This window comes from Thalia democratica, chromosome 9, assembly GCF_965202585.1.
Source record: "Thalia democratica chromosome 9, ktThaDemo2.hap1.1, whole genome shotgun sequence".
Lineage (NCBI taxonomy): Eukaryota > Metazoa > Chordata > Thaliacea > Salpida > Salpidae > Thalia > Thalia democratica.
Genome location: NC_139173.1, coordinates 19054104 through 19080603, shown reverse-complemented (window position 1 = coordinate 19080603; position 26500 = coordinate 19054104). Strand labels below are relative to the sequence as shown.

Below are 26500 nucleotides of genomic sequence, written 5' to 3'. Positions count from 1 at the left end.
CTACATCAAAAATGCGTAATTAAACGAGAGGTAGCAAATATAACTATAATGAAATATTAAATGTAATAAACATTAATACATTTCCTATATAAAAGTGAATACATTCTTAACTCAATATATACAATAATTTTAATTTGTTCAATGTTAAAAGTTTTCAAAAATATTGTTTTTTTTGTTTTTTTGAAAGTTATTAAATTCGTAACTAAACGAGAGTGCGTAATCAAGCGAGTGTGTAGATTCGCGAGAGGTTACTGTAACTCTTTTTAATTGGAACAAATACAAATGAATATGATTTTAAAGTATCTAAGAAGTAACGAGCAGAACGAAACTGTTTTTTAGTTGAGATTCAAGTTTCATCGAGTGGATACGAGCATTGCAAGTTGGCAGCTCGAGGTTGCGATGGTTTGATCGACTTGGCAGCCGAAAGCGAGCATTCGTTGAAAGTTCTGCAAACGACGTGTTCTCTTCCTATCACTGTAAGGTAAATATAAGTTGTTTTCATATTTTTTGTTAACTATAAAAATAGCTCGCCTTTTCGATGTAAACATTTTTTTGAGTACTAAAGAATCAATGACTTCATAATTATAAATTTTCATTTTTTTTTGTTGCTTTGAACTATTTCTTTATTCAGGAGAGTGATAAAAAGGGCGCGAAACATAAAGACGCAGAACCAGTTGAGCCAGCACCAAGTCAGCCCTCCCAGCTTGAAGTACAGCAAGTACTCCATGAGGAACATCAGCCATCCTCAGATGAAGCCGCCGAGCAACAACGCGTTGCAGCGACCCAACATCCCTCAGCAGCGGGTTGCCGAACAGAACAATTTCGCTCCTCTCCAGCAGTCTCAAGCTCCTCAAGCACAAGATCAGAAGAACAGCAGCTACAAAATTTCTGGTTTGAACCAGTTTTCATTAAGATGAATTTTGTGCAAGTAGTCTTCTTTTTCAGACAACTTTAAGTAGTTTAACAATTTTAATTCGTTGAAAAAGCATTTGAAAAACTGTCTCACTTCTTTAAACAAAAGCTTTTATCATTATATCTTTCATTTGATATATATTTATATATATATATAAACGTTATAACTATGCACTCATCAGCTTCAAAACAAGTTCTTGAAATAAACCTTTTTTTTAAACGTTATAACTATATATAAACGAAAGGTGTCTTGCTAAGTGTTTATTTTTCAACGAATTTTGACAATTTTTGACATATTTTAAAAACTAGTTTTTTTGTTAGTTTTCATTTAAAACCAACTAAGTTAAGCTACTATGTTTTCAGGGACGCAAGAGAAAATGCAGCAGCATCCAATACTCTCAACGCTGCTTCTGCCTAAAAGTGAAAGCTCCAAAGTGCAACAGTCTGCCTCGAAATTACAATCTCAAGTTAGTAAGAGTTTATTTTTTGTGCACGATTACAAATGTTCAAATATTGTTACTTGCTAATGCTGTTTGAGAATTGGAAAACAACCCCGTTTGAATGTAGAACAACAATTTTCAAAAGTGAACGTTGACTCAGTTTCTCTATGTAGAACTAATAACACAATTTTACTGTTGAAGAATAACTCTTTGTTGTTATAAGTGAATTTAATAACAATGTAAATATCTGAAACAAAACAAGTATAAACATATAAACTAAAATGAATTACAGCTTGATAATTCTACTACAGTGCTATTTTTAAGTAGATGCATGTACTCGGTCAAATACTTGCATTTTTATCGAAAAACTATGTGAAAATATGTTATTAAATTAACACAGAGAAACGTGCTTCAGCTTGCAATAGTTTAAATACTTTGTAAGTTGTTGTTGTTTTCGATTATTTAAATCCTTAAATATTTGCAAAACAATAAGTTGCTTTTTAAGTATTATTTTTAAGTTTTTTATTTTGGTTCTAGTTTTCAATATTTAAAATTTTTGCGAACGTTGAGAAACATTCCATAATGTAAAACTTTTTGGTTATAAAATATACTATTTTTCGACTGTAAACAATATTCACAACAAAAAAATTGCCTTGTTTTGGTCTTTTGAATTAAAAATTTTTAAATGTTTAAATTTAATTTAAAAATAAAAAGAGTAATATTATATTCAGGGTTGCCACTTTACCTGGAATCCTGGAAAAACCTGGAATTTAAGATTTTAAGCAAAAATAACCTGGAAAAACCTGGAATTTTTCTGAATTTTAACATGTTCAATAGAAAAATTTCAGTTTGACTCAAAAAATTTATCATATAGATAAAAATATTTTGTCATCACCATAAATCTTTTTATTAAAAAACACGTTTTAAGTAGCTTTACAGTACCTTTTCAATCTTTTTATACTATTTAACACAGTTTCTTACCTTAAATTTAACTTTAAACTAAAAATAGATCCAAAAACGTGTACTTATAAAAACCTGGAAGAAATTTGAAAAACCTGGAAAAATTTTTGAAAAAACGAGAGGCAACTTTGTATATTTATATAAACATATCTTTTCTAATTACCTAAATCAGTGGTACATTTTACTTATATTATTTTACTTTAAACAGAAAGTTTAGTAAAATGAAAATTAAGACAACTATTTTGTCGTTTTCCATTAGGAAAAGATTATTATAACTTTATTTAACAGTTTTTAACACATTTTTTATATTACACACTAAACAAAAGATAATAAATAATGTTTTTTAATATTAATTAAAATATCTTATAATCTAGTGTGCACAATTTTTTTCCGTAATTGCTGTGCACAATTTTGAACAATAGAATTTGAAAAATTTGAACCACTGACCTTTACGATAGTAGTTTTTGTTAACTTAAAACTAAGGTTAAAATGTACTTTGAAACATCAAAGAAACTGTATGATCATTTTTTGTTTTTATCATCGTTGTTATTCAAAAGACATATTACTGGGATTAGTGTTACTTATCTTAATTTGAACAAAAGTTTATCTACATGTGCTTTAAAAACCTGAGTGGATAGGTTACTCACACAGTATTATTTACATTGAATTACATTGTAATAAATATTCAAACGGCGAAAATTCTCATGATTATATACCGATGTGATGTTTTCTAGCTTTAAAAATAATTATCATATTTTTTCAAACATATTTAACTAACATTAAATAAGCTGATAAAGTATAAGACCCTGTTTTTTTATTTACTGTCATTATAAAATCAATTCAGCTAGAAAAAGTACTAAAACAGTTTTAAGGAACAACTTATATCTTATATCTAGTTTATTTTTATATAATGAGTTATTTAGTTTCAAATGAATTCATTAAATTATAATAAGTTAAAAGTAATTGATTATTTTCCTTAATTCAAAGAATTAACTCAAATATGTATTATAACCTTGCAGTTTTAATTGAAAATTCTAGCTATATTCAAACTTCAAGCTGATATATGCTTGTTTTAGTGCAAACAATTGCGATTCATGCTTCACACAAAGGTAGAAATATTAATTTAACGTGTAACAGAAACATCCCAGAATTAACATTTCTTAACACATTGTTTATAAAAAAATAAATGATGTGTTCAAATAATAATTTAATTTTCTTATAGTCTAGTTTGCAAAATTTTATTTCTTTTAAATTTTTTTAAATATTCAACAGAAACACCCCATGCTTGTGGATTTGCTGAACGTGACGTCACCGGTCATCGGAAAGCAGCAAGGGACTAACCCCAAGATACTGCCGGCTACCATGCAAAACATGCATCCCGCCGCGTCCAAACCTTCGAATATTAAAAAGCCAAATCACATGATGATGAACCCGCAGGTGAAATGGTTTTATAGATTTAGAATTTTTAGCTGCAGCCTTACATTTAAACATCATTTTCGGTGGCAATATTTAAATAACACGTATTAAACATTAAACTGAATATATGTTTACAAACAAATTAGGTTGTGAAGTTAAAAATATTCTGCTGAAGATATGTTTTCAGTAAGCTTTGTGATCTTAAAATCAAAAAATAATACTCACCGATGATTTAGTTTAATTACTTTAGAAAGAGAAAAGCGTAACAGAAAAAATATACATATATAAAATGACTTGTACCCAAAAAAAAAACTAACGTATTAAATTAAAAGAAGTAGATTTAAAGTTTTAAAACAGTGATTATAATTTTAAAGTCAAACCCTTTAAAAAAAGTTTTGACTATCATAACATTTGTCATATTAAAACTTGCAGGGTGGCAACAAGATAATGAACTCGCCTTACAGTAGCCAGCAGATGATTCAACCCCAGCAAGGGGATTACCCTCCCCAGCAGAACTCGGACCAGGCGATGCCACCTCCGCCCAGCTACGACGCGGCCATGTCGCAGCGCATGACCAATCAGAAGCAGCTTATCAGCAACTTCTCCCCGCACCACCAGCAGCAGTTCTACAACCAGCAAAATTCCCCCGCCGCCGCCATGATGCACTCGCCCGCCCAGCAACCGTCGCCATACCAACAGTTCGCCCCGCAGCAGTCGCCCATGTACAGCAACTCGCCCAAGTACCAGCCGCTCAGCCACCAATCGCCCGTCCACCCCCAGATCCAGCCTTCGCCCCACCACATTCCGCCCCACATAGGAATGTCCCCCAACCCGAGAAACGCTGCCAGGGTCCCGGGTCGCCAGATGCCCAATCAGCAGCCGGACCAGTTCGATTTCAGCCAGTCGGACCACATAGAACCGATTGTGAGTCGATTTTTATTTTGTTGCGTAGAGTGGATTTGTAAACTTTTTTTGATCATAAATAGTTTTTGAAGTTTGTACTTTGAAAGGTAATTTGTTCTATGAGTTTAGTTTTGGAATATATCTGTAACAAGGTTAAAATTCGCTCAGGCTAACTTAAGCTGACCTTATTTAGTTTCAGTGAAAATAAGTCAATTATTAAATGTCTGTTTGTTTGATATAAGTGAGGTTAATAATCGTTAGCGTTTTTACTTTTAAGCCACTACTAATGAATTGCACTTATAATTTTTTAAATAAATTTTAATGATTATATCAAACAAGACGAGATTCCATGAGCTCAATACAATTAACTCAGTTAGGATACAGTTATTAATTAATTTAAATTCCTAAAAAAATTTATGCTATACATAAAAATCTACCAAGTGTTTACTTTTAAATCCTGCAGTTAAATATATTTGTTATTTTTTAAATCCATTTTTATAATCGTGAAATTAGTCCTTTTTATTAGCGTTAAGGTTTAATAGCTTTTTTTTAAAGTAAGTCAAGTGTAACCTGTACTTAGTATATTAATTAAACATTATACTTAATAACTATTTTTTGTAATTTTATAGATGCTTAAAATGAAGTATATAACGCTTTAAAAGTTTTTTCTTAGCTTAGGCTGGCTCGAGGTAGTGTTTGATACTACAAATTATTAATTTTGCTTTAGAGAGTATAAACCATTAGGTAAGTTTATATACTGTATGGAACTATCTTAGAAAAGTTTTTGATTAATAATTTAAGGTTTGTGTTGAAATTTTGAAAGCTTAATTTGTAAAAGCTTATAAAAAAATTAAAAAAAGACATTAGGTAAAACTGTAAACATTTATAAAATAAGCTTATCTTAAACTATCATAATATAATGCTAAGTTTAGTTTAGTTTTAAAGCATGCAGTTAAATAAAACCCTACTCAGCGTTATGTAATTCAAAATATTTTAATAAATTAGTTAAAGAAATCGTTATTTAATCAAATATTTTTGTACGCATATGTTAGCGATTGATAGGACAAAGAGGGATAAAAAGGAGATCAATAAGTGACCTAGATATATACAACTTCAACAACCAAATATTACGACATCAAACTTTTCCAGAAAAGCGGCAAAGAAGAAATTTCTGGCACTCATAAGTATTAAAACCGAACAAGCAAGCTAAACGACATCAGCAATTAGAGTGTAAAAAAGTTATTGCCGCAATTTGTTTATAACAACCCTCGAAATTCCCACAAGCCGATGCATTCGCACTCTCAGCAACCGTCGCCACCCAAGTGCACCCGATTCATAACAAACCCATTAGAAGTCGTTCTACATAATATCCTGAAAATTAACCGTCAACCCAGTACATTCTTTCCGAAATATCGCTTCGGTTAAAATCTAAGTTACTTGTTTTAAAAGAATACAAAGTTTTATAACTCTATTTGCACCGGAATATTTTGTGAGGTCGTTGAACAAACAAGATGCAAGTAGCATTCTTATCAAGACAATTGTGTTTAGCTGCTCTCAACTTTTTTTATAGAAATTTGTTGAAAAACAAAGCTGTAAAATCGTTCTGTTTCTCAAAAATTTTGGATGATGTCCAGGAAATAGTTAAACAATGTAAAATGTATAAGTGTTGTTCTTCTAGAGTCTAGACTGTAAAGGTTATCCAATAAAACTCTAAATATCATCAAATCCAAACATCGACTGATCATTTAGTTTTATATTTATAAGTAGACTTATGTTTTAAATACTATGCAAAGAAACCAGACTCCAAAGTCAAAAAACCCTGGTTAAGTAAATTAGTGTTTTTATGTTTGTAATTTTTTTGTTCTTAGTTTCTAGTTTGTACTTTTTGAATTCTGTTCACCTCTTGTTTAAGTTTTATAGTACGTTTAAATATCGATAGTAAATAAAAGTCTATGCAAAATGTGCTTATAAATTTTATATTTTTATTCATTTAAAGTTATTTAAAGTCTACCAATAAGTAGTTTATGCTTCATTTTTACTGTAAGTATTAGATTTATTAGAGTTGTATATAAATTATTATACCTTTTATACTTAAAAGAATCATCAAGTTTATGATAAACACTCATGCTGTAGTTAGACTTGGTTTTAAAACAGTGTATGTAAATTCTTTATCATTGTTTAATGTATTTTTATATTTTAGTAGTATAGTTTATATTAAATTTTTCTAACAATTAGCTAAAGTTTGGTAAACAAACTGATAAAACTATATTTGAGAAGGCAACTTATTTAAAGAAGTAATTCGAAATACAGTCATATGAATTAATATTTAAATGCTTAGTCTGGTTAAGATATAATCTTGGGCAGCAAATTAGTTAAGAACTTAATTATCTAAAATTGATCTAAAATTTGATAAGTAGACGCTTAGTTCTCTATTCGAATAAATGGAAAACGGTAGATAAAAACATAAAATAAAGGGTTAACCTACAACTTGATCAATTTAATTTCAACCCTACTATTATGTATTGCTTTAAAAAAAATGCTAGAAAATGTTTAAATAATCTTAATTTTCCTTCGAACAATTTGTTTAAAAAACTTAAAAGTAATTTTACTTGGTCTTAACAGGGTTGCCACAAAACCTGGAATTTGACAATTTAGGCTAAAAAATCCGGATAACCTGGAATTTTCAACAAAAATCGCTAAAATACCTGGAATTAAAAATAATTTTTACATGTTAAGTAGTAAAATTTAGATTTGACACGAAAAATGTCTCATATAGATAGAAAAATTTGGCATCATTAAATATTGTTATTATTAAAAAAGCATTTAAAGTAGCTATACAATATCTTTTCAAATTTGTTAAATTATTTAACTCAGTTTTGAAAAATAAACTTAACTTAAAATTAAATATAGACTAAAAACGTGTACTTTCATAAACCTGGAAGAAACTCAGAAAGCCTAGAAGAAATTTATCAAAAACTAGTGGGCAACCCTGTCTTAATAAACATTTTTTTCTTAACTTTTGTTTTAAGCATAAATTTATTTGTACCAATTAAAATTGATTATCCCTAGTACTTTCTTAAAAAATATAAACTATAGTTAGTAAACTAGGTTATTAAACGTGAGCTAACCTTTTAAAAAATTGTTATTGATTTTTTTTTTGTCTATCCGAATGATAAGGACCAATTTTTGCTTATGTAATAATACAAGTTAGTTCAAATAAACGATTAAAACAGTGATTTTAATTATTGAAAAAACATGATCTAAATAAAAGTTTTAACTCTAATTTTTTCAAACAATGCTAAGAATTTTATTTGCATTTATTTTGTTGTAGGCTCACTTAGCTTTGAAAGTTTGTAGCTAGTTTATTTAAGCTGCTTATAGTGTTTTAATTGAAAAACTACGTAAAAATGTAAAGTAATAAGAATGAGTATTTATAATCACAACAAATTTATTATATAATAAACTATTAATGATACATAATTGGTTGTTACTTATTTTACACAAAGCAATTGTTTTTTATTTATTGTGCGTAAACACTCAAATATTATCCAATCAACTCGTGGCGTAGCTTTATTAGATGATAAAAAATTATTTTGAAACTTATTGTAAATGATACTTTTAAACATAATACATATTTATATTTGCTATTTTTTAGCTGTGATGTGTAACCATTTTAAGATACTTAAAACTTTTTTTTTATACTAAATTTATTAAAACTTGTTTTTACAAAAAGGTTGCCACGGATCCGAGCCATCCAAGCTACTTTATCAATAAACCGCAACAAATAACAGGTTTCTTAGCCGCATGGGTGTTGTAGCAATAGATTGTTAGAAAGTGTAAAGTTTGCATAAAACTAACTTGCTAACTGCATGATTTCACTTTACGGTGTCTAATTTGAATCATATTTTGCAATCATTAACAAATTTGATTTTAGTTATAAGCTAATAATTGTCAACTTTAGTTCTAAATTAAAAAAACATTTTTAAAAAAACTTGTTTCTAATGAAAGATAGAAAGTTTTATTGATGTTTATGAGTTAATAGTAAAAAGCGTTTTAAATGCTAAAGCAACTTATGTTTTAGATATATTTACTAAAAATAAAATCGGATTATCGTTTCCTAAAGTTATTATCACAAGGTAAAGACTAAGTAAAACTTTGTAACATAAAAAAAATTAACAAAACATCTAATTGAAATAAATAGATAACATTTTGAATTAACTGAAATTTAATAATAAATGCATGACTTTAATATGATAAAATAAGTTCTAAAAAAGACTATTCTCTTTTACTGACAATCATTTTTCATTTAGTGTTTTGTACAATCGAAATCATTACGAGTATTTTCTTTCTTCTATGTTAATCGGTTACATATTGTTAAAAAAATCTGCTTTAACTTCCAAAAAAAACCTATAGCAAACTTTGCGGGCTTACTCCTACTTTTTACCTACCATAAAGATTTAGTGAAGTTATTTTTCAAAATGATCAGCAAAGATAAAAATAAAATTAACTATTATTTTAAGGCACACCTAAAATACTAAACTAAAAAACTATGCTAGCTTTCTGAAATTGTTTTAGTTCGATAAAAACGCATATTCTGTGATAAATTTCGGTCGTTAAAAACGGGCTCGTTTACGTTTAGGAATAACAATCTGTGAAAATGTTTGTTTTATTAAAAAATCCGAATTATTTAAATGTATTATTTTATACTTAAAAGTAGTGTATTTACTCTATGAAATTATTTTAAATTCAAAATATAGTAAACGAGGTATAAAAAATAGAATAACATAAAAATACTTATTTACAACAGTCTGGGGTAAGCAAACTGCGGGTCACATTGTTTTAAGCTAAGAAATAACTAATGAAGTAGAAATAAGTTCAGAATTTTTTATAATAAAAATTTACAAAAATAAAGTATGATATTTTTATTTGTGGTGAATAAATTGCTGCTTATTTTATTTTTTACACATGTGCTATTATGTACCTTTTCTAAGTCAAGTCTTTCAAAAATACTCACCTGCAAAGAAATTTTACTTTATATGTGGTCCAGAAACAACTATTTTCAGCAAGTCCGGCCCGACTCTCATAATTTTTTTATCGAAAATATTTATAGTAAAGAAAGAATATATTTAAAATGCATAAAAAAATAAAATGGGTTTTAAGGGCATACCTTGTGTGCTACAACCACATTCACGATATTTAAAATTCTCAGCGGTTGTGAACTATATTTTTAAAGATATTATTACCATTTTTTTACCATCATGATCTTTTTTCGTTAAACTTTCTTGTGCTTTTATACTTATTTTTGAGATATACCCAAAATGAACTTTCAAACTTAATAAGCAGTTTAAAATAATCTCTTTTAGTTAAATTTTATTTTATAATCATAATCTTTATAACTTTAGACCAGCGATTCGTGACCATTATTTTTCATGTTTTTTTTCAGATTTACACCCAACAAACATATTTTAATTAATTTTAAGAAGAAAAAGCTAGATCTTTAAATATTTAGGTCACAAAATATAAAAAGATAAAGTTTTTATTTAGCTAAAAAATTTCAGTTAACTACTAAGTCATAAATGAATGAAAAAAAAGAAACGTAATTTACATAACTTGTATTCAATAAAATTTACCCTTAAAACAAAGGAACTTACCCCAGGTTAAGAGCGCTGCTTTAGACATTGTAGTAGATGGCCTCTTAAAAGTATTAATTTTGAATTAAAATAAATTTTAACGATGCTTATCAGTGGGACAGGTTTCTAGTAAAATGTTTGCGGACCCGACTTGTTAAAATATAACTTTCTTGGCCGCGTAATTTTGAAAAGTTATACTAAAAAAAAATTAAAGCAAATCTGTAATGAAATATCAATCTTTAAGAAATACTTAGTACTAAAAATTAAACTAAGAACACATTTTATAATAAATGTTTTAGAAAAGCATAATGTATTATTTTTATTACTCCCTAGTCTGACTAAACAATAACTTTTGTATCTCACAATGAAATTTTTGATAAATAGCAGTTTAAAAATTATATTAATTTTTGTTAAAAGCTGAATTGTAAGCACTTTTATAAAAGATTTCATGTCATCGTTTTTTTGTCAAATTAAAACCGGCCAATTTAATTTTGTGATTGTTTTGTCAATGCATCGTGCCTTCACAAAATCAAGTATTTAGAGTGCATGGATTTTTTAAAACATATTTTAATACTCGTTTGTTCATGTTTTTAAGTCAGCGAAACCACATGGGAAGCTGTTTCTCGAATGTGTATTCAAAAACACAAAATAACCTAGCAGTCTTTCTCGTTCACTTTTGATTACCATTTAAGTATAAAAATTTTAAGGTTCTTAATTGTGGGTTGGTGTTTTAAATGCACAAAGGGACACTTTTCACGAGAGGTCACTTTTGCACCAAGACACTTTTACTTGTGTTAAAATTACTTTATTTTACTAGTTTTCTTTTTTTTACTATTATTGTTACCCATAACACTTACCATTGGTCGGTTACTTTTTTTTTCAAATTATTATTTTTATTAAGAAATTTTATTATTACAATAAATTTTTCACTTTTACTGTTACCCTTGTTCGGTAACTATTTTCTTCTTTTTTTTATGCTATCACTGCTACCCCTAAACCTTACCTTTGGTCGTTTTTTTCTTATTAGCGTTTGTTTACTTTTTTTTTTACTTTTTCTATTACTCCTTACCCTAGGTCGGTAATTTTGTTATCATTATTATTGCTATTTTTTATAAAATTTAATTTTATTTAACTTTTTTTTTACTCTTGTGCGAAATTGTCACTCGTGTAAAAGTGACCCTTCGTGCAAAAATGACCCTTCTCCCTTAATTGTAGTTACAAAAAAGCTTTTTTAGGTCCTTATAGTATACAAATTGTTGTTTATTTATAACTAATATTTTAGTTTTTTTTTAAAATTTAACCTGACCGTGATAAGTATAACTTGATAGAAATGAAAAATAGGAAGAACGTCTTGTACAAACTGAAAACATATTAGGGATTAATCATGCTAATATTTTCTTTGGCACAAAAAACTTAACTAAAACTTTATGACATTAAAAAAAAACTCTTATCATTTAAATGTTTGTAATATGTAAATGTAATAAATTGTAATTTTAGTGTGAAAACATGAAAAATAAATATACAAAAGTTTAAAATTTTTCATTTTATAAAGTAGTTGCTTTTTTTTTTTGTAATTTGTGTTTCAAGCTATTTGATTCATACTGTACTGAAAATTTTTAAATAACACGTAAAGTTGTTTAATCAATTTTATAACTTGTACTCTTTGTTTAATATTTTATCTAGTATTTTTTCAATGATTTTTAACTATTTTTTTTTATCATCAATTACACTAGTTAATTGGATAATAACAGTTGTATTTTTAATTAATAAAAATTGCATACTAAAGAACTACTTATTATCTGATATTAAAGAAGTAAGTTATTTTTATGAACAAATTCTATTAACATATTTTATAACAAAACATTTTAAACAACTAAATAAAACATATTTTTACCTAGCTCGAAGTATTTTTACTTAAAATGCTAAAGTATACCAGTATATCATCAAAAAGATGAACCTGATATTTTTAAAATATACTATTCTTCATGACTCAGGTGTAAATAGGCTGATGCAAAATGACGTGCAGCAAATGAAGACCCACCAACAAAGTTCGATGCCAGTATACGGCTCGATGCAGCATGATAATAATAAAATGAAACATTTTCAAAACATGAACAACAATCCATCTGCTCAAAAGTTTGTTAAGATAAAGTTTATAGGTATTTTAAAAATAATAAAAAGTATAGGTTTTTGACAGGTTTTTTTTTTACTTCAACATAAAACCTAGTATTAAACGCAGTGGTTGTACTTATTTTTTGAAAGTTAAAAAATGTTTTCATAGTTTGGAAACATAAAAAGTATTCAAAGCATAAATATTTAAAAGTTATAGACAGTTTTATAAGATTGAACTTATTAATTTTTTGCCTGCATGTTTAATAATACAGGCCTTCCCTCTTAGATTATAGTTTATTAAGCATTTTTTCGTGACTGATTAGTAAAAAAACATCTAAAAGTTACATGAAGTCAGTTGTTTTAGTTGATGATAAAAAGCAATTAACCTAGTTTTTAACTTGAGTCTAGTTTTTAATTTAAATTTATATTCATACTTATTACAATTTACTCTAAAAGTTTTTACAAAGTGTGGAACATCATTTTAGAAACAATCCACACCAAGCTAACGTGCCCCAAAGTCAAGGCAAAGGATTTCCTGACAATCAAGTTAGACTATACTTCTTTTTTATTTAAATTTATTATCAGTTCAAAATACCTAAAAGCCTAATATTTTATAAAACATACCTAATAAACTACATCGTAGGGTCAGTTGCCACCATACTTGGATGAACAGCCAAACCAAAGCGGTGTCAACTCGTCAAACAACAATATACAAACTGATCGAAACGGAATATACGATTTTATCGAAGAGTCCAGGTACAAGTTGTGAAACTTGTTTTTTTACAAACAATATTTTTCTTAAAGAATTTGTTCTTTAATTTAAAAATTGTTACTTTCATGTTTATTGTTTAAGCGCTTTTTAGTTTGGGTATTTCAAATAAACTCTACTTTTTGTAATTTTTTTTTTATTAGAGAAAGTGTCGACTCCTCAGGAAAAATATCGTTGAATAGTAGAACGAAGCTCATGCAACAAAATAGTGGACAAAATAAATTTCAAGGTAGTTTTAGCTGTTTTCATATATTTAGAAAAACTAAAGTGCATGGTAACTTAGAATTATTAATATAGTTATTTGAAAAGGTGGTGGTTTGTTTTTATTTTTACGGAATTATTGGGCATTAGATTTATCGTGCAAGTTAACTTATTGGCTGTGAATTTTCATGTTTGTATGAATTTTACTAACAGGATAATTAAATGTTAAGAAATTTTAGTGTGTACTTGTCGTCGCTTTGTTTTCAAAATATTTCCCTTGAAATTAAAAGAAAAATCAGTCGTTTTGTTTTTATTCACGCTTGTTTTTAAAATGATAGTTACTAGTATACTTTCTTAATAGAGCTTATAGGTTTTCGTATTATAATCCTTACTATTTTATCAAATACTTTAATTTTTTTTAATATAAAACTTATAATTTTTATTAATACTTTATTATTCTTTGATTTTCTTTATGGTTTTACCTTGAGGTTTCATTAATACAAGTTTGATTTAAAATATTTATTATTTAGTATAGATCTTAAAACCTATTTTGTCCATTCTAATCAAAAAGTGTATGATTTTGTTTTGTAATGCTTCTAGTGCTTAATAGATTAGAAGTTTCGACATCGGTTGACTATTTAGAAACAACACGGGTACAACAATGAAAAATTGGAAAAATTAAATAGATTAAGAACTAATGATTATCTGAGTTTTGTGAATGCGCCTTCTATAAGTAAATTTAGTTTGTAAATGTATTTCAAATGTGGAAGTTTATTTTAAGTTATGGTTTTCTGAAGATTATAACCATTAAGACATTTCAGTAAATAATTTCCAAACTTGCTACACCATTAGCTTTTTTAAATTTCGAATAGTATAAATCTACTTATTTATCCTAACTATTAAAACTAAAATTTTTCAAAACAAATCACACTAGAAAAAGATATCATCAAGCGATTTTTAAAAACCTAATGATAAGCGTATACAGTTTTTATCTGGTATAAGACATTTTAATACTTCAATAAGTTTTAAGAATATAAATGTTTGTTTTTACTAATTAAAAATAAATATAATAGTTTTTGCTTTATTTTTATTAATAATTACTTCTTCTTGTTGTTTTCTATACTTTTGTATTTGTAAAATATATTTTTATGTCTAGTGATTTTAGTAACTAACTAATAAGGAGTTTGTTAAACAAGTATATTTAAAATAAATGAAAAAAAAAGGCTAGACTTTTTTAGCAAAAACAACTTGTTTTTATAAAGTTTTTTTTTTGAAAATGTTTATTTTTTAAATCAGATTTATAAGTTTATTTGTCTTTGAAAAAGTTTGAAAAATATGTTTTATTATTACTAAAACTTAAGTTTGGCTACAACGTATCAATAAAACACATTGAGAATTTTTGTATTAAACTTTTTAAAGGTGAAAAGGGTCTTTTTGTTAAAGTAGGACTATGTTGCAAAGTTGTTGTATATAAATGTTTTATTCAGTCAATAAAAACTGTTTACTGTTTAAAAATATATTTGTAAACTGAAAGTATTGTGTTCTTTTATATTTTAAAGTTTGTGAGTTGGTGTGATTGTTTCTTAAATTCCGTTTTTAAGTCTCTTATTCTTTTTTGAGTATGCTTTATAACTATAAAAATGTGATTTTGATAAAGTTGACTTGCAAGATAAACAGATAAATGTTGATTTTAAAATATATGTTCATAGTTTTTAAAAGTTGTTACAAAAATTATAGTATATGTTTTACCATAGTCATTTATAAGCTAACTACAAACTAACAAAACTAATTTAAAAGTGCTGCTTTTTATAAAACTAAAGACATATTTTAAGTCTTTGGAGATATAAAGGATCTTAGTAGCTGTTATAATTTTAGTGTAGAGTTGAATAAATAAACCTTTTAGGAAAGTCATATAACATCCAAAAACATTTCACAGTTTATTACATGGTTGCCACTCATTAAAAGTAGTTTTTTTATTTTGAACTCAAGTTATTTAAATATGTATGACTAAAGCTAGTTTTACTAATTTTTGATCAAAGTCAGGTTTATTTTTGTTTCATCTACATTAAGAATCTTTCTTTGAAAAAGTTTTAAAATTTCTAACCAACCAAAGTCTACTATTTTGTTTCTGTTCATTTTGTAGTACTGAACCGTAATAATTTCTTTTTACATATTTGGAGTGTTACAAGTAAAAAGTTTTCGTTAACTTTAATAACTCTCTAAACAACAGTCGTTAATAATTTAATTTAATAAAAGTTTTAATCATTTTATATAATATGTAACAAAAAACAACAAGCACCTTTACTAATACACCATAAAATCAAATGTCTTTGAAAGTCATAACCCGAATAGTCGAACTTCTCAGTGCTTACAACTTCTGAGGCCTACTTAACAGTGACTCACAGGTTAGTTTCGGTGATTTCGCTTTCAAGGGCGGCAACCCTGCCGTAGTCATACGCGCTGCGCCTCATCTAACTGCTTGAAACTTTTCAGCGTCGGGCAGCTCTTCGGCTTCGGACAGCACCTTAAAGGGTTTGTTTCAGTCCAGCCCCAGCCTGATGAGCGTGCTCACCAGGGATTCGCCCAACTACAGCAAGCTGCAAAAGCAAAGCAAAATGCAAAGTAGCGCTATTAACTCGAACACTAGTGAGCTTTTTTAGTTGCTTGTGCCATTTGCTTGTTTTATACTAACATTTCGTGTTTTTTGTATGGTGTTTTATTTTTAGATTTATTCAGTAGAAAGTACGTTAGATAATAACGTGTTTTATTATATTTGTTTTTTTAACTTAAATTTTACTAATATGTTTTCATAAATATCTGGCCGGTAATATGTGTTATTTACATTTTTTTTCAAATATTATAGAAAAATTTATGCATCTTATTCTATCTAATAAAGTATATAAAATTTTTTAGTGTTAACTTACAGTTTTAAAAGTTGGTTATTTGTACTACAAAGTCAATTAGTAAAGTTTTTTTCCTTGTAATTGTAATCATGTGTAACTCTAAATCTCAACTGTTTAATGATTCTAAAATGGATAGTTTTTTTAATTTTTTGATTATAAACGTCCTTGAATATCCTTGATCTTATTTAAATATATATTTTTTATTTTCTTAAATATAGGTAGCTAGTTATACTTTTTCAGGAAAGATACTAAAACGTATGTTTGTAAAAACAATAAGTTAAGTAATTTTCAAACAGTTAACTTTTATATAAGGTACCTTTTTTAAGTAAAATGAACTTTAAGGTTTGTAATATCTAAAATATCATACTATAATAAATAAAACAACATTAAATATCATATGAATTAAAATTTATTTTCATTATTATCTAATATTTCATAATATCTAACAAAAGGGGTGTAACTATAATAGCTATAATAATAAGTAAATATTTTAACGTGTTACTATAATACATCTTTAATAAAAAATGAGAAAACCGTGATTGTTAAAATTTCAGTAAACTTTTGATACAGTAAGAAAATGTTTATTACAATAAAATTGTTATACCAAGTATATTAAACATGGATGATTTACAGGCTCCCGAAAAAGTTCCACTTCATCGCAGGAAGGTCAAAGTTCGAAGTTGCTGAGCAGGCAAACTTCATTCGGGCACAGCAAGAGCTTGAGTGGCAGCTCTGGAGGGAAAAGCAACACACTGGTTGGTAACCACTTTGTGAATAAAACTTTGTTATTTTAACTTATTCACGAAATTTTACTAACCTAAGCAAATAAGATTTTAATTATAGTTTGTGTAAGTACTATTGTAAATTTATTAACCTATCAAAAGTTATAATAAAGTTAAAAAACGATATAGGTTTTAATAATGCAATGCTAACTTTATTAATAAACTTGATCGTACACTTTAAATAGTTGTAGATAAATTTCATTCAAAATGTAGTAGCTCAAACTCTTATACATTCGTGTTTTCTTTTATCTTCAAACAGAATTCAGTAGTATCCGTTACAGTAAAAACTAAAGTAAATTCTCAAAATAAAATGAATTTTGTATAAATATGCGAGAACTATTTTAATTATACAAATAATAAATTTCAATTCTTCACACTGCTTCTCAAGAATGTAAACTGTTGTACATAAAAATTAAACGAATATTATACATAATACAAAACACGTTTTGTTTACCTTATTTAAATGTGTTCTTCATGTTACGCTTTTTTAGAGTAAGCAAGACTCGAAAAAAGGAAAAGCTTCAAAGAAGGGAGAAGCACAACCAGTAAGAAAGCGGGGAAGACCTCCTTCAACTGATACTAAAAAAGATTATGGCGGTTAGAATTTTTATTGATTTTGTTCTAATGTGTTTATGGTTACATGGCATTTCAAATTTAAACAGTTTAAATTCTAACAAATCACATGTTTTTACCAAATTGAAAACCTTAAAAATTTAACTTGAACTTAAGAAAGTTAAAACTTACCAGAAGGGCTTATAAATAAAGCTTATGAAGGTATAAGTTATTTTAAAGAATAGTTACTAAAATAGATAACTGATAATTGTTAAAATTTTTCATATTTTAAGATTTTATTTTACTCCTTGCTAAAAAATATTTTAAAATCGAAAAATACAAATAATGTATCAGATGTTCCAATAAAAACAAATTATGACAGTCATGAAAAAAAGTAATTCAAAATAATAACTTAACATCATCAGAATTTTATTAGCCGTTCACCCTGTGTTACAAACACAACTATTAACCTTGCTTCAACAGCGAAACGCAAAAAAGAGGCGCCGACGCTGCAAGAATCTGAGGGCAGCAGGCTGGTCATCCGCAAGATCGAAGACTCTTGGGCGGTGGGAAAGAAATCCTCGCAGCAAAATCACCAGCAGCAGGACATGAACCTGTCCATGAAGTCCCAAGGTAGTTTAAACTGATTTTTATTTCTTTATCAACCATCAAAAACTCTATATTTCAACAGATAACTAGTTTAATGATTCTAAATTAAAAATATCTACAAATTTTTATAACATTATAAGTTTGAAAAGCTTAACTATCATTATCAATAAACCTGAACAGACTAAACTTTCTATTTGGTGCCAGTGAAAAAAAAACACAAAACAACATTGGCTGTGTGCTGGACAGATTTAAGTATCATATTTTAAATATCTTTGTTTCAACAGGAAACGCCTCAATGCCCAACCAGATGAACTTCATGCCTGGCGGCGGGAACGCCAACAGCAACACGTGGTTCAGCAACTACATCAACCAGCAGAACGAGATGAACAACAAGAAGAAGATTTCCAACAACCAGATCGGAGTCAACCAGAAGAACAGCAAGAGCTACGCCGGAAGTCAACTGAATGTTAGTGTTTTAGGAAAAAAATCGGCGAAATTTTCAATTGCGTTTTTTACAAGTGTTTATGGAGATGAAGCGAATTTTCCACTTCTATAGTAAGTGAGAAAAATAAGACATAAGAGCTTTGTTATAAAGAAAAGTTCAAATAACCTGTTTTTTTGTTAAGGCAAAATGTCTAACTGTCAATATTTGTCATTCATTTTTTGTTCATGATCGTGATAGTTTGGAAAAAACTTTGTAAAATACCTTGTGCTTCTTTTAAACTTGTCGAGCGAGGCTTTCTTTTAGTTTGAAAGCATATAGAAAAAATAGTGAAGTTGCCTAATTTAACTAAAATATATATAAACTATGTAAGCATTTTTTTAGAACATTTTAAATTAGTTATAATTTTGCAACGAACGTTGATCGGCTCGCTCAACAATTGAAATTTTTCAGAAAAGCTCTCAAATGGTGAACGGCATGTCGCAGCAGCAGCAGAGCAAGAACCTCAACATGAACAAGAACTCGCGCAAATCATCGCTCAGTGACGTCATAGGCAAGTTGAAGCAGAACAGCAACACGAACAACAACAACTCGTCATCGATCGACCCCTTCGCAAGTGCCACGTCATCGCTGGGTCAAGGTGGTTGATAAAATTAATTGTTTCATGATTAAAATTTTAAGGTGAAAAAACAGTATGTTGTTGTGTCACTCTGATGAAGTTTATAAGATGTACTAACGTAATCAATAATACTTAAACCAAATAGTTTTTTTTTTTTTAAGATGTTTTTCACATAATAAAATACTTATTAATGTATGAGCAGTTAATTTTTTTTAGTTTAAATTGATACGTAATTTTCAAATTTAAAACTGAAAAATTTAAATTTCAGATTAGTGTCCAGCTGGTCCAGTTTTAAACATCGTTTTTTGTTACGCATTGAAGATGTTTGGATTTATACATAAATTTCTGTTTCCATAAAAAATCAATTGAAATATGTATTCAAATCGCCAACATTTTACATTTTGTAATTGATGTCATATAAATTTAGTTTTTATTATATCTAGTTTATTATTAACTTCTTGTTTTTTAAATGTTTTAATTCTGTTTTATTAAAGGAAAATGTTTTATTACCCAAAGTATATTATGTTGGTTTAATTGTATGAGCAGTATTATAATATTTTTATGTTACTGTTAAACTTATTGTGATATTATAAGTAATATTAGAACCGTTTTATTTTTCGACTTACGCAATTTAGACAGAACTTAAACTTTTTAATAATTAATAATTTTAATATTTCTTCGTTGTATTACTATGCTTTTTATCAATTTTTATAATAAAGCCTTTTGAAAACAACTAGAAAGTATTTTTATCTGAAATATCACTTTGTGTTTTCAAATTATCGCGTGTGTACGCGTTTTATTTTGTTGAGCCCTTGTTGTAATTATGAATTGTAGCATAACTTGTGTTTTTAAAAGGAAAATGTAAATTATATAATAATGTAATATTTATAAATGTGCAAAAATCTATTTGATTCAAGTATAGCTAATTTTATATTTTGCTTTTTAATATAGCACTTAACCTTTAAATCCTGTAAAAAAAATTCTGAAAAACTGTGTCACATTATCATTTATATTGAATTCAGTTTATTAAATTGATGTATATTTTATATTGTTGCTGTTACAATTTATAAACTAGAAACAATTAAAAAAAGTTTTTCGATGTTTTACGTTGACTTATTTAGATTAAATAGAAATGAAATCGTTTGAGTAAAAAGCTGTTTGATACAATTTTTTGTGTAATAAAGCTAATCTTTAATTCAGAAAAAATAAGATTAGTTTAATCTTTAAATATTTTACAAAGGTTCATACATTTAAGACAAATTGTCTATAAAGTAAAAACAAGTACATATTTAAACACTTTTAGAATAATTTCAATTTACTTCAAAAAATAAGTAAATTTTACATTTAATTTCTATATTACTTAGTAGGCTTTTTTAAATTTAACCATTTTTCAAAATTTGATGAATTAATTGCGTTATACTAAAAATAAATGTATTTTTTGAACAGGCTAAATTTTATCACCGCTGTTTTTGAGTAAAGTAAATTTTAGTTTTATATAAAAGTAAGCTACGTATTGTATAAACTGAAGATATAAATATTAGTGTATAACGACCAACCTGATTTACAAGCGGAAAGTTAATTCATGTTTTGCTTATTCTAATCAGTGTCAAAATTTCGAAGATTTTATTAAAAATAATGAACTTTTTGTTGCAGCTTTCATTGCAAAAAACTCTTAATTTCCCTTTAAAAAATCGAGATTATTTTAAGCAAATTTTTAATTTCAGCCGAGCAATTACTTGGTAAGTTGTAGCATAGAGGTGGGCAACGTAAATAATTGACGGGCCGGATCCAAAAAAAAATTAGTCCTCAGCGGGCCGGAGTATTTCGTGTAAGTGATCCTTTTTTAGGTCCGGATCTTTATTCAAAAATGTTATCCGGATCCGGCTAATACTAGTTTTAGACAAGGTTTCGTACCCGAATTGAAACTAATTTCAAAAGACTTGGATCCGGCTGGATGCTAATTGATCTGGTGTTTTAAAATTTTGAATCAATTTATTAAATACCAAGGTTTTCAAGTACAAAATTTTAAGTTAATTTTTATTTGCTCATAATTCTATATTTATTACAACTCTGGACCGAATTAATACTAGTTCGTTTTATAAAAACAATAATTTACTTACTTCAAGTTACTCGAGCCTAAGATTTCAAACAAAAACATAAAAAAATTTAACTATTCGAAATAATCTAATTTTGGTAATCCTTGGCTCGAGGCTACATTAATATTATTATTCAGAAGTTAACTAACATTACAATATTAAACTACTATCTTTTAGTTTAAAAAACTTATAAAAATTCATTTAAAATTTTATTAGATTATAAACTGTTATTACAAACATACACAAACAAGTTTCTTAAACAAATCATACTTAAAGTTATTGAGATATTGTTTTGAAATATTGTCATCAGTTGGTCATCATTAAACTTAACCATTTAATTAATCAAAAAATCCTTAATTAAAATATCAATAGCAGAAAAGAGTGCAAACTGTAGTCTCAACTTAGAATGTTCTACTAAACTGAAAAGTTGAGCAGTTTTACTCAAGGTAGGTGTCAATCTTATAAAAAACTACTTTTCTTAACATTTATAAGAACAACTCACTACACATCTGGGAAAGACATCAATTTTTTACATGTTATTTTTTATGAAAATCATTATGATAGGTAAGATCATCAAAGTAAGTTAAGCAAACAATTTTTTTGGATAATTTGAGAAAGAATTAATTCAACTGACTTAAAAAAGAACAAGGTACTATAAAAAAAGAGTGTTTTTATTACTACAAAAATTTAAAGCCATTTTTAAAAACGTTTTCAGATTAAAGTTTTACAGTTTGTTTTGTGAAACTAATTTAAAAAAGGTTTTGTACAAATTTTGTAATATTTACATTGGCTTGTAGGATTTCATATAAATTTTGAAAATGCCTAGCGGGCCGGATAAATTTTGTCCGCGGGCCGGATTCCATTTAAACTAAAAAAAGGTTTGGGAACCGGTCATTTTGACTCCGGGGGCCGGATCCGGCCCGTGGGCCGTACGTTGCCCACCCCTATTGTAGCACTATTCACAAATGTTGTTTTTGCTCATGAAGTATTTTAAAACATTTAGAAATAGATTTTAGTATTTTAGAAGTTTTTAGATTCTTTTAGAATAAGTTAACCATCACTGCATATTTTACACACTGTTAAAATGAAACTAAAGAAAAACTGCATTTTTTGTGTTTAAAAAATCTTTATGTTTGCTTTAGAGCTAAGAGAATATATAATTTACTATAAGAGCAATGAAGTTATATTATAACATTATAAAGTTTATACAAACTTTAAGTTTAACAAAGTCCTTTTTTAAACTTGAAGTTTATTAGTCTACAATTTTTATTATACAAAAGTTTATATAAAAATAGAACAAGGTTTTTTAAATGTGTAGGCTGGTATTTTTGGACCATATTAACTTCTATAGTTGGTGGACCTGAAATGGCAGCGTTTTGTAGACTATAGGCAGGATTTATTTGACATAGACTTTTGCGGAACGCTTTGCTTTTACTAAGTAACTTTTTAAGTAAATTATGTGCAAAAAAACTCTACAAATAAGAACCCAAAAAAAGAACAACTAAACTTAGAGTTTATAATAACACTCATCATTTTTCGCTTAGGCAATGTTTAAAATGAAAAATTTTACAAAACTTAATGGACAGCTATTTACATTTAAAGACTTCAATTTAGAATTCAAATAAAACTTTATCAATTTTTTTTTGTTTTATTTTGTTATCTGGTTCCCATTTGATAAACTGACCTTTAAAACAAAAATAAAGCACTTATGGTGCACATAAACAATACCACTTATATGTGCTTAAAACCAGGGTTTCCAAAAGTGGGCTACATGGAAACTTAGTTAATCTGTAGCTCATGGTGAAGAGCAAAAAAAAGGTCTAATGCCTATTTTAGAAATAGTATTGAAGGACACCATAGTATATTTAATTTCTTGAAAGGAGGCCTTATAAAAAGTCATGCTTCAAATTTATTAATGCATAAAAAATTACTACTAATTTTTTATGTGATTGATGCTTGTATTCAGTAAGTAAGCAATAATTAAAAAATAGAAACTATTTTAAAACCTACAACATATATTGTCCTAGACAGGGCAAAAAAATGTGTCCGTGGTATATGATTCGATACCTAAAAGGTTTTTTCGTACATCAGTTCTTTGAACCAAAGATTTTAGCGATATTATTTTTTGTTTAATAGACCATATATTAAAATTTATAAATAGTTGAGTACATATTTTGATTTTATATTTTGAAATATTTAGGTCATTAATCTAAATACTACTTACTAAATTGATCTATTTTAAAATATATAAACTAAAGAAATTTTTAATATTGAATAACTTTAATTTCAAAGGAAGTAAAAGTATACAACCAAAATACAAACAAAACATTACAAAATACGCATAAAAAATAATGTTACTTAATGTAGATGTTATTCTGCTTAAAAATAAAAACTTTGACAAAAGTATAAACTTTAGCCAAAGTATACACTTACAAAAGTACTTTGTTCTAGACAAGACGTTAAAAGGTGTCCAAATGGTGTGCGACTCGATAACCGAAAGGTTTTTCATACACCAGGTCTTAGGACCAAATATTTTGAGCGTTTGTTTTGTTCAGTAAACAATATATATTGCGTATATATTAAGTATACTTCAAGTTAGACTAATAAGTTAGACTTATAAGTTAGACTTTGTTTCTAAAAAGTACATGTTTCTAAATTATGTGTTTTGTATTTGAAATTTGAATTCAGAAAGCACGCCATATCAAAGCAACAATCACACATCACAGAAGTTCAAAAACCAAATGAGTTTAAATCACATCTAATTTTAGTTCAAATGTATATTAACATATATAATTAATTTAAAGACAAAAAAAAAACGCTCAAAGTATATGGTTCTAGGATCTGGTGCACGATAAACCTTTTGTTTATCGAGTCGCATACCCAAGATCGTTTTAACGTCTTGTCAAGGACAGATAATGTAGAACACTGAACAAGGTTTCTTCATGAATTCATTAGTTTAGTTTTTTGTTAATACAGCTTGTATTAGAATGGATGATGAGTAGGGCTTTTCTTATTCAGATATCAAAAAATTTATAAATTTATTTTGAAATCATATACTGTTACAGATAAAAATAAGCAAAATTGTTTAAAACATATACAAACTATGTACATAAGTGTCTTAAAGATAGAAAAAAATATAGATAATATACTTAATAGCAAATTATAAATATAATTTCACATAAAAATTTTCAAAGTTTCTGCGCTTACTTTATAATTAATAAACTAGAAGTAATTTTTCTAAATAATTAAATTTTTAACTAGAACATGTCATTAGTTAGAAATCGGTAGTTTGGCTTGTAGACTAGATCTTGCCCGCCAAGTAGAAACATATGGCGTGCGACAAACTTTTTAGCTCGAAAAATACTTGTGCAAAACAACTACTACTTGTCCTGGGCAAGACGTTAAAAGGTATCCGTAGTGTACGACTCGATAAGCAAAAGGTTTTTTCGTGCACCAGGTCCTGAGACCAAATATTTCGAGCGCACTTTTTGTCGTTAAATACACAAACTAACACTGAGATTTTTGTAACAAAAATGGTTTTCAAATGTCATATAAATTTTTTGTTTTCCAGATACTGTGGTACTTAAAAACAATTATTTTAATACAATTTTGTAGTTAAAGACTTTAAAAAGCTAATTGACAATTTTCAAAAGTTGCGCGTAGTGACAAATTTTTCGAACAATCAAAAGGCTTTTCTTGTAAATTTTGCCCATCGACTAAAAAAGTTTACCACCCTTTGATAAATGAAAATAAGAAAGATGGTCATAAAAAATAGTAGTTTTATACTTGAGATTTTTTTTAATTACGAAATTATTTCCAAACAAAAATATATAGAAAAAAAAAGGATTTTTCCATTTTTAAAGTGTTTTAGGTTTTCTTAAGTAATCTAAATATTTCTTGTTTGATATTTTACAATATATACAACTAAATGTTTTAATTATTTTAAGCGCGTTCATGTTATCTATTTTTAGTAAACTTACTTTTTTTATTTCTACAGTTTACAAGTATTCAAGTTTACTTTTAAAATACTTTTTATGATTTAAAACTTTTTAAAGTTCTAAATAAGTTTACTAAACTTGAAAAACGTATTTAAAATCAACAGTGTTTATATTTTTTCATATGGTTAGTAATAAAATATTTAACTCATAGATCATATTTAACCACTGTTGTGCTTTTGCATAAAATTTTATCTATAGAATAAATAAAATAAAAAGCTTACTACATGATTTACATATAGTTTGATCATACCAATTCAATCATTAGAACATGAGCATTCAGTAGACCAGGGTTTCCCAAAGTAGGCGATATCGCTCCCTGGGGGCGATTTTAGTAAGTCGGGGGGCGATAATTAGTAAGGGGGCGAAAGGGTGGGCTATAACTAGTAAGAGGGCGAAAAGGGGGCGATTTTAAAATTTTGAGCTGTCAAAAAAATTTGGTTTTTTATCTTGCTATTTTACTAATTTTAGCTTGCTATTAAATGTTTTACCCTGAGGTAAAACTTAAACAAAAAAATTTTTATTTTGTTTATGTAAAATATAGAGAAAAAAATCAAGTACTTATGACTTCTACTTTCAAGTAAATTACATATTTTCATTTACATATTTTCTTTTTTTACAACTACATAGCTAATAGACGATCGGAATCCCTCTCACCATTTTATAACCTGACATATTTGTTATTTGGGATCATAAATGGTTTGTAAAAATATATGTTATATATTATTAACCATCACCTCATGATATTTCAAATTGTCTTTTGAAAAGTCACTAAGTTAGACTAAGAAATAAAACTATACAGGGTTGCCAATTTACCTAGAAACCTGGATAAACCTGGAATTTGACAATTTAGGCAAAAACAAACCTAAAAAATCTGGAATTTTTAACAATTTCAACATATTAAGTAGTAAAACTTCGATTTGACACAAAAAAGCTATCATATAGGTAAAAATATGGATTCCTTCGAGGCAGATCTTTTTGAAGTAAACGACTTACAGGAAACCTTCTCAGACTTACAAACTGGCCTTAAACTTAAAGTAATTTTTTTTTAAATCCAAAGAACGATATGAGAGCTTTTGGACTCAACAAAAACTAAGGCAAAAGAATCCAATCATTTAAGAGGAATTTAGATTGTTGTTTATAGTTTTTCCTTCTAGCT

The 26500-nt window shown here is 27.4% G+C and overlaps 1 protein-coding gene across 4 annotated transcripts in view; it reads left to right on the top strand.

Moving 5' to 3' along the window:
- The window catches only part of LOC145843901 (uncharacterized), a 29752-nt gene extending 9697 nt beyond the window's left edge, over nt 1–20055 (top strand). Inside the window, exons 11-27 of one of the 4 annotated variants that reach the window (XM_082951169.1) lie at nt 340–481; nt 632–891; nt 1276–1379; nt 3585–3749; nt 4161–4652; nt 8365–8422; nt 12256–12397; nt 12841–12919; nt 13017–13129; nt 13286–13371; nt 15837–15989; nt 16880–17001; nt 17520–17625; nt 18064–18213; nt 18474–18655; nt 19085–19271; nt 19519–20055. In XM_082951169.1, the coding sequence (XP_082807295.1) occupies nt 340–481; nt 632–891; nt 1276–1379; nt 3585–3749; nt 4161–4652; nt 8365–8422; nt 12256–12397; nt 12841–12919; nt 13017–13129; nt 13286–13371; nt 15837–15989; nt 16880–17001; nt 17520–17625; nt 18064–18213; nt 18474–18655; nt 19085–19271; nt 19519–19523 (2546 nt within the window). In that variant the 3' untranslated portion in view covers nt 19524–20055. Of the gene's footprint in view, nt 1–339; nt 482–631; nt 892–1275; nt 1380–3584; nt 3750–4154; nt 4653–8364; nt 8423–12255; nt 12398–12840; nt 12920–13016; nt 13130–13285; nt 13372–15836; nt 15990–16879; nt 17002–17519; nt 17626–18063; nt 18214–18473; nt 18656–19084; nt 19272–19518 lie in introns of all 4 variants that reach the window. The other 3 variants (XM_082951170.1, XM_082951168.1, XM_082951171.1) reach the window with 3 other exon arrangements.
- The last annotated feature ends 6445 nt before the right edge of the window (nt 20056–26500 follow it).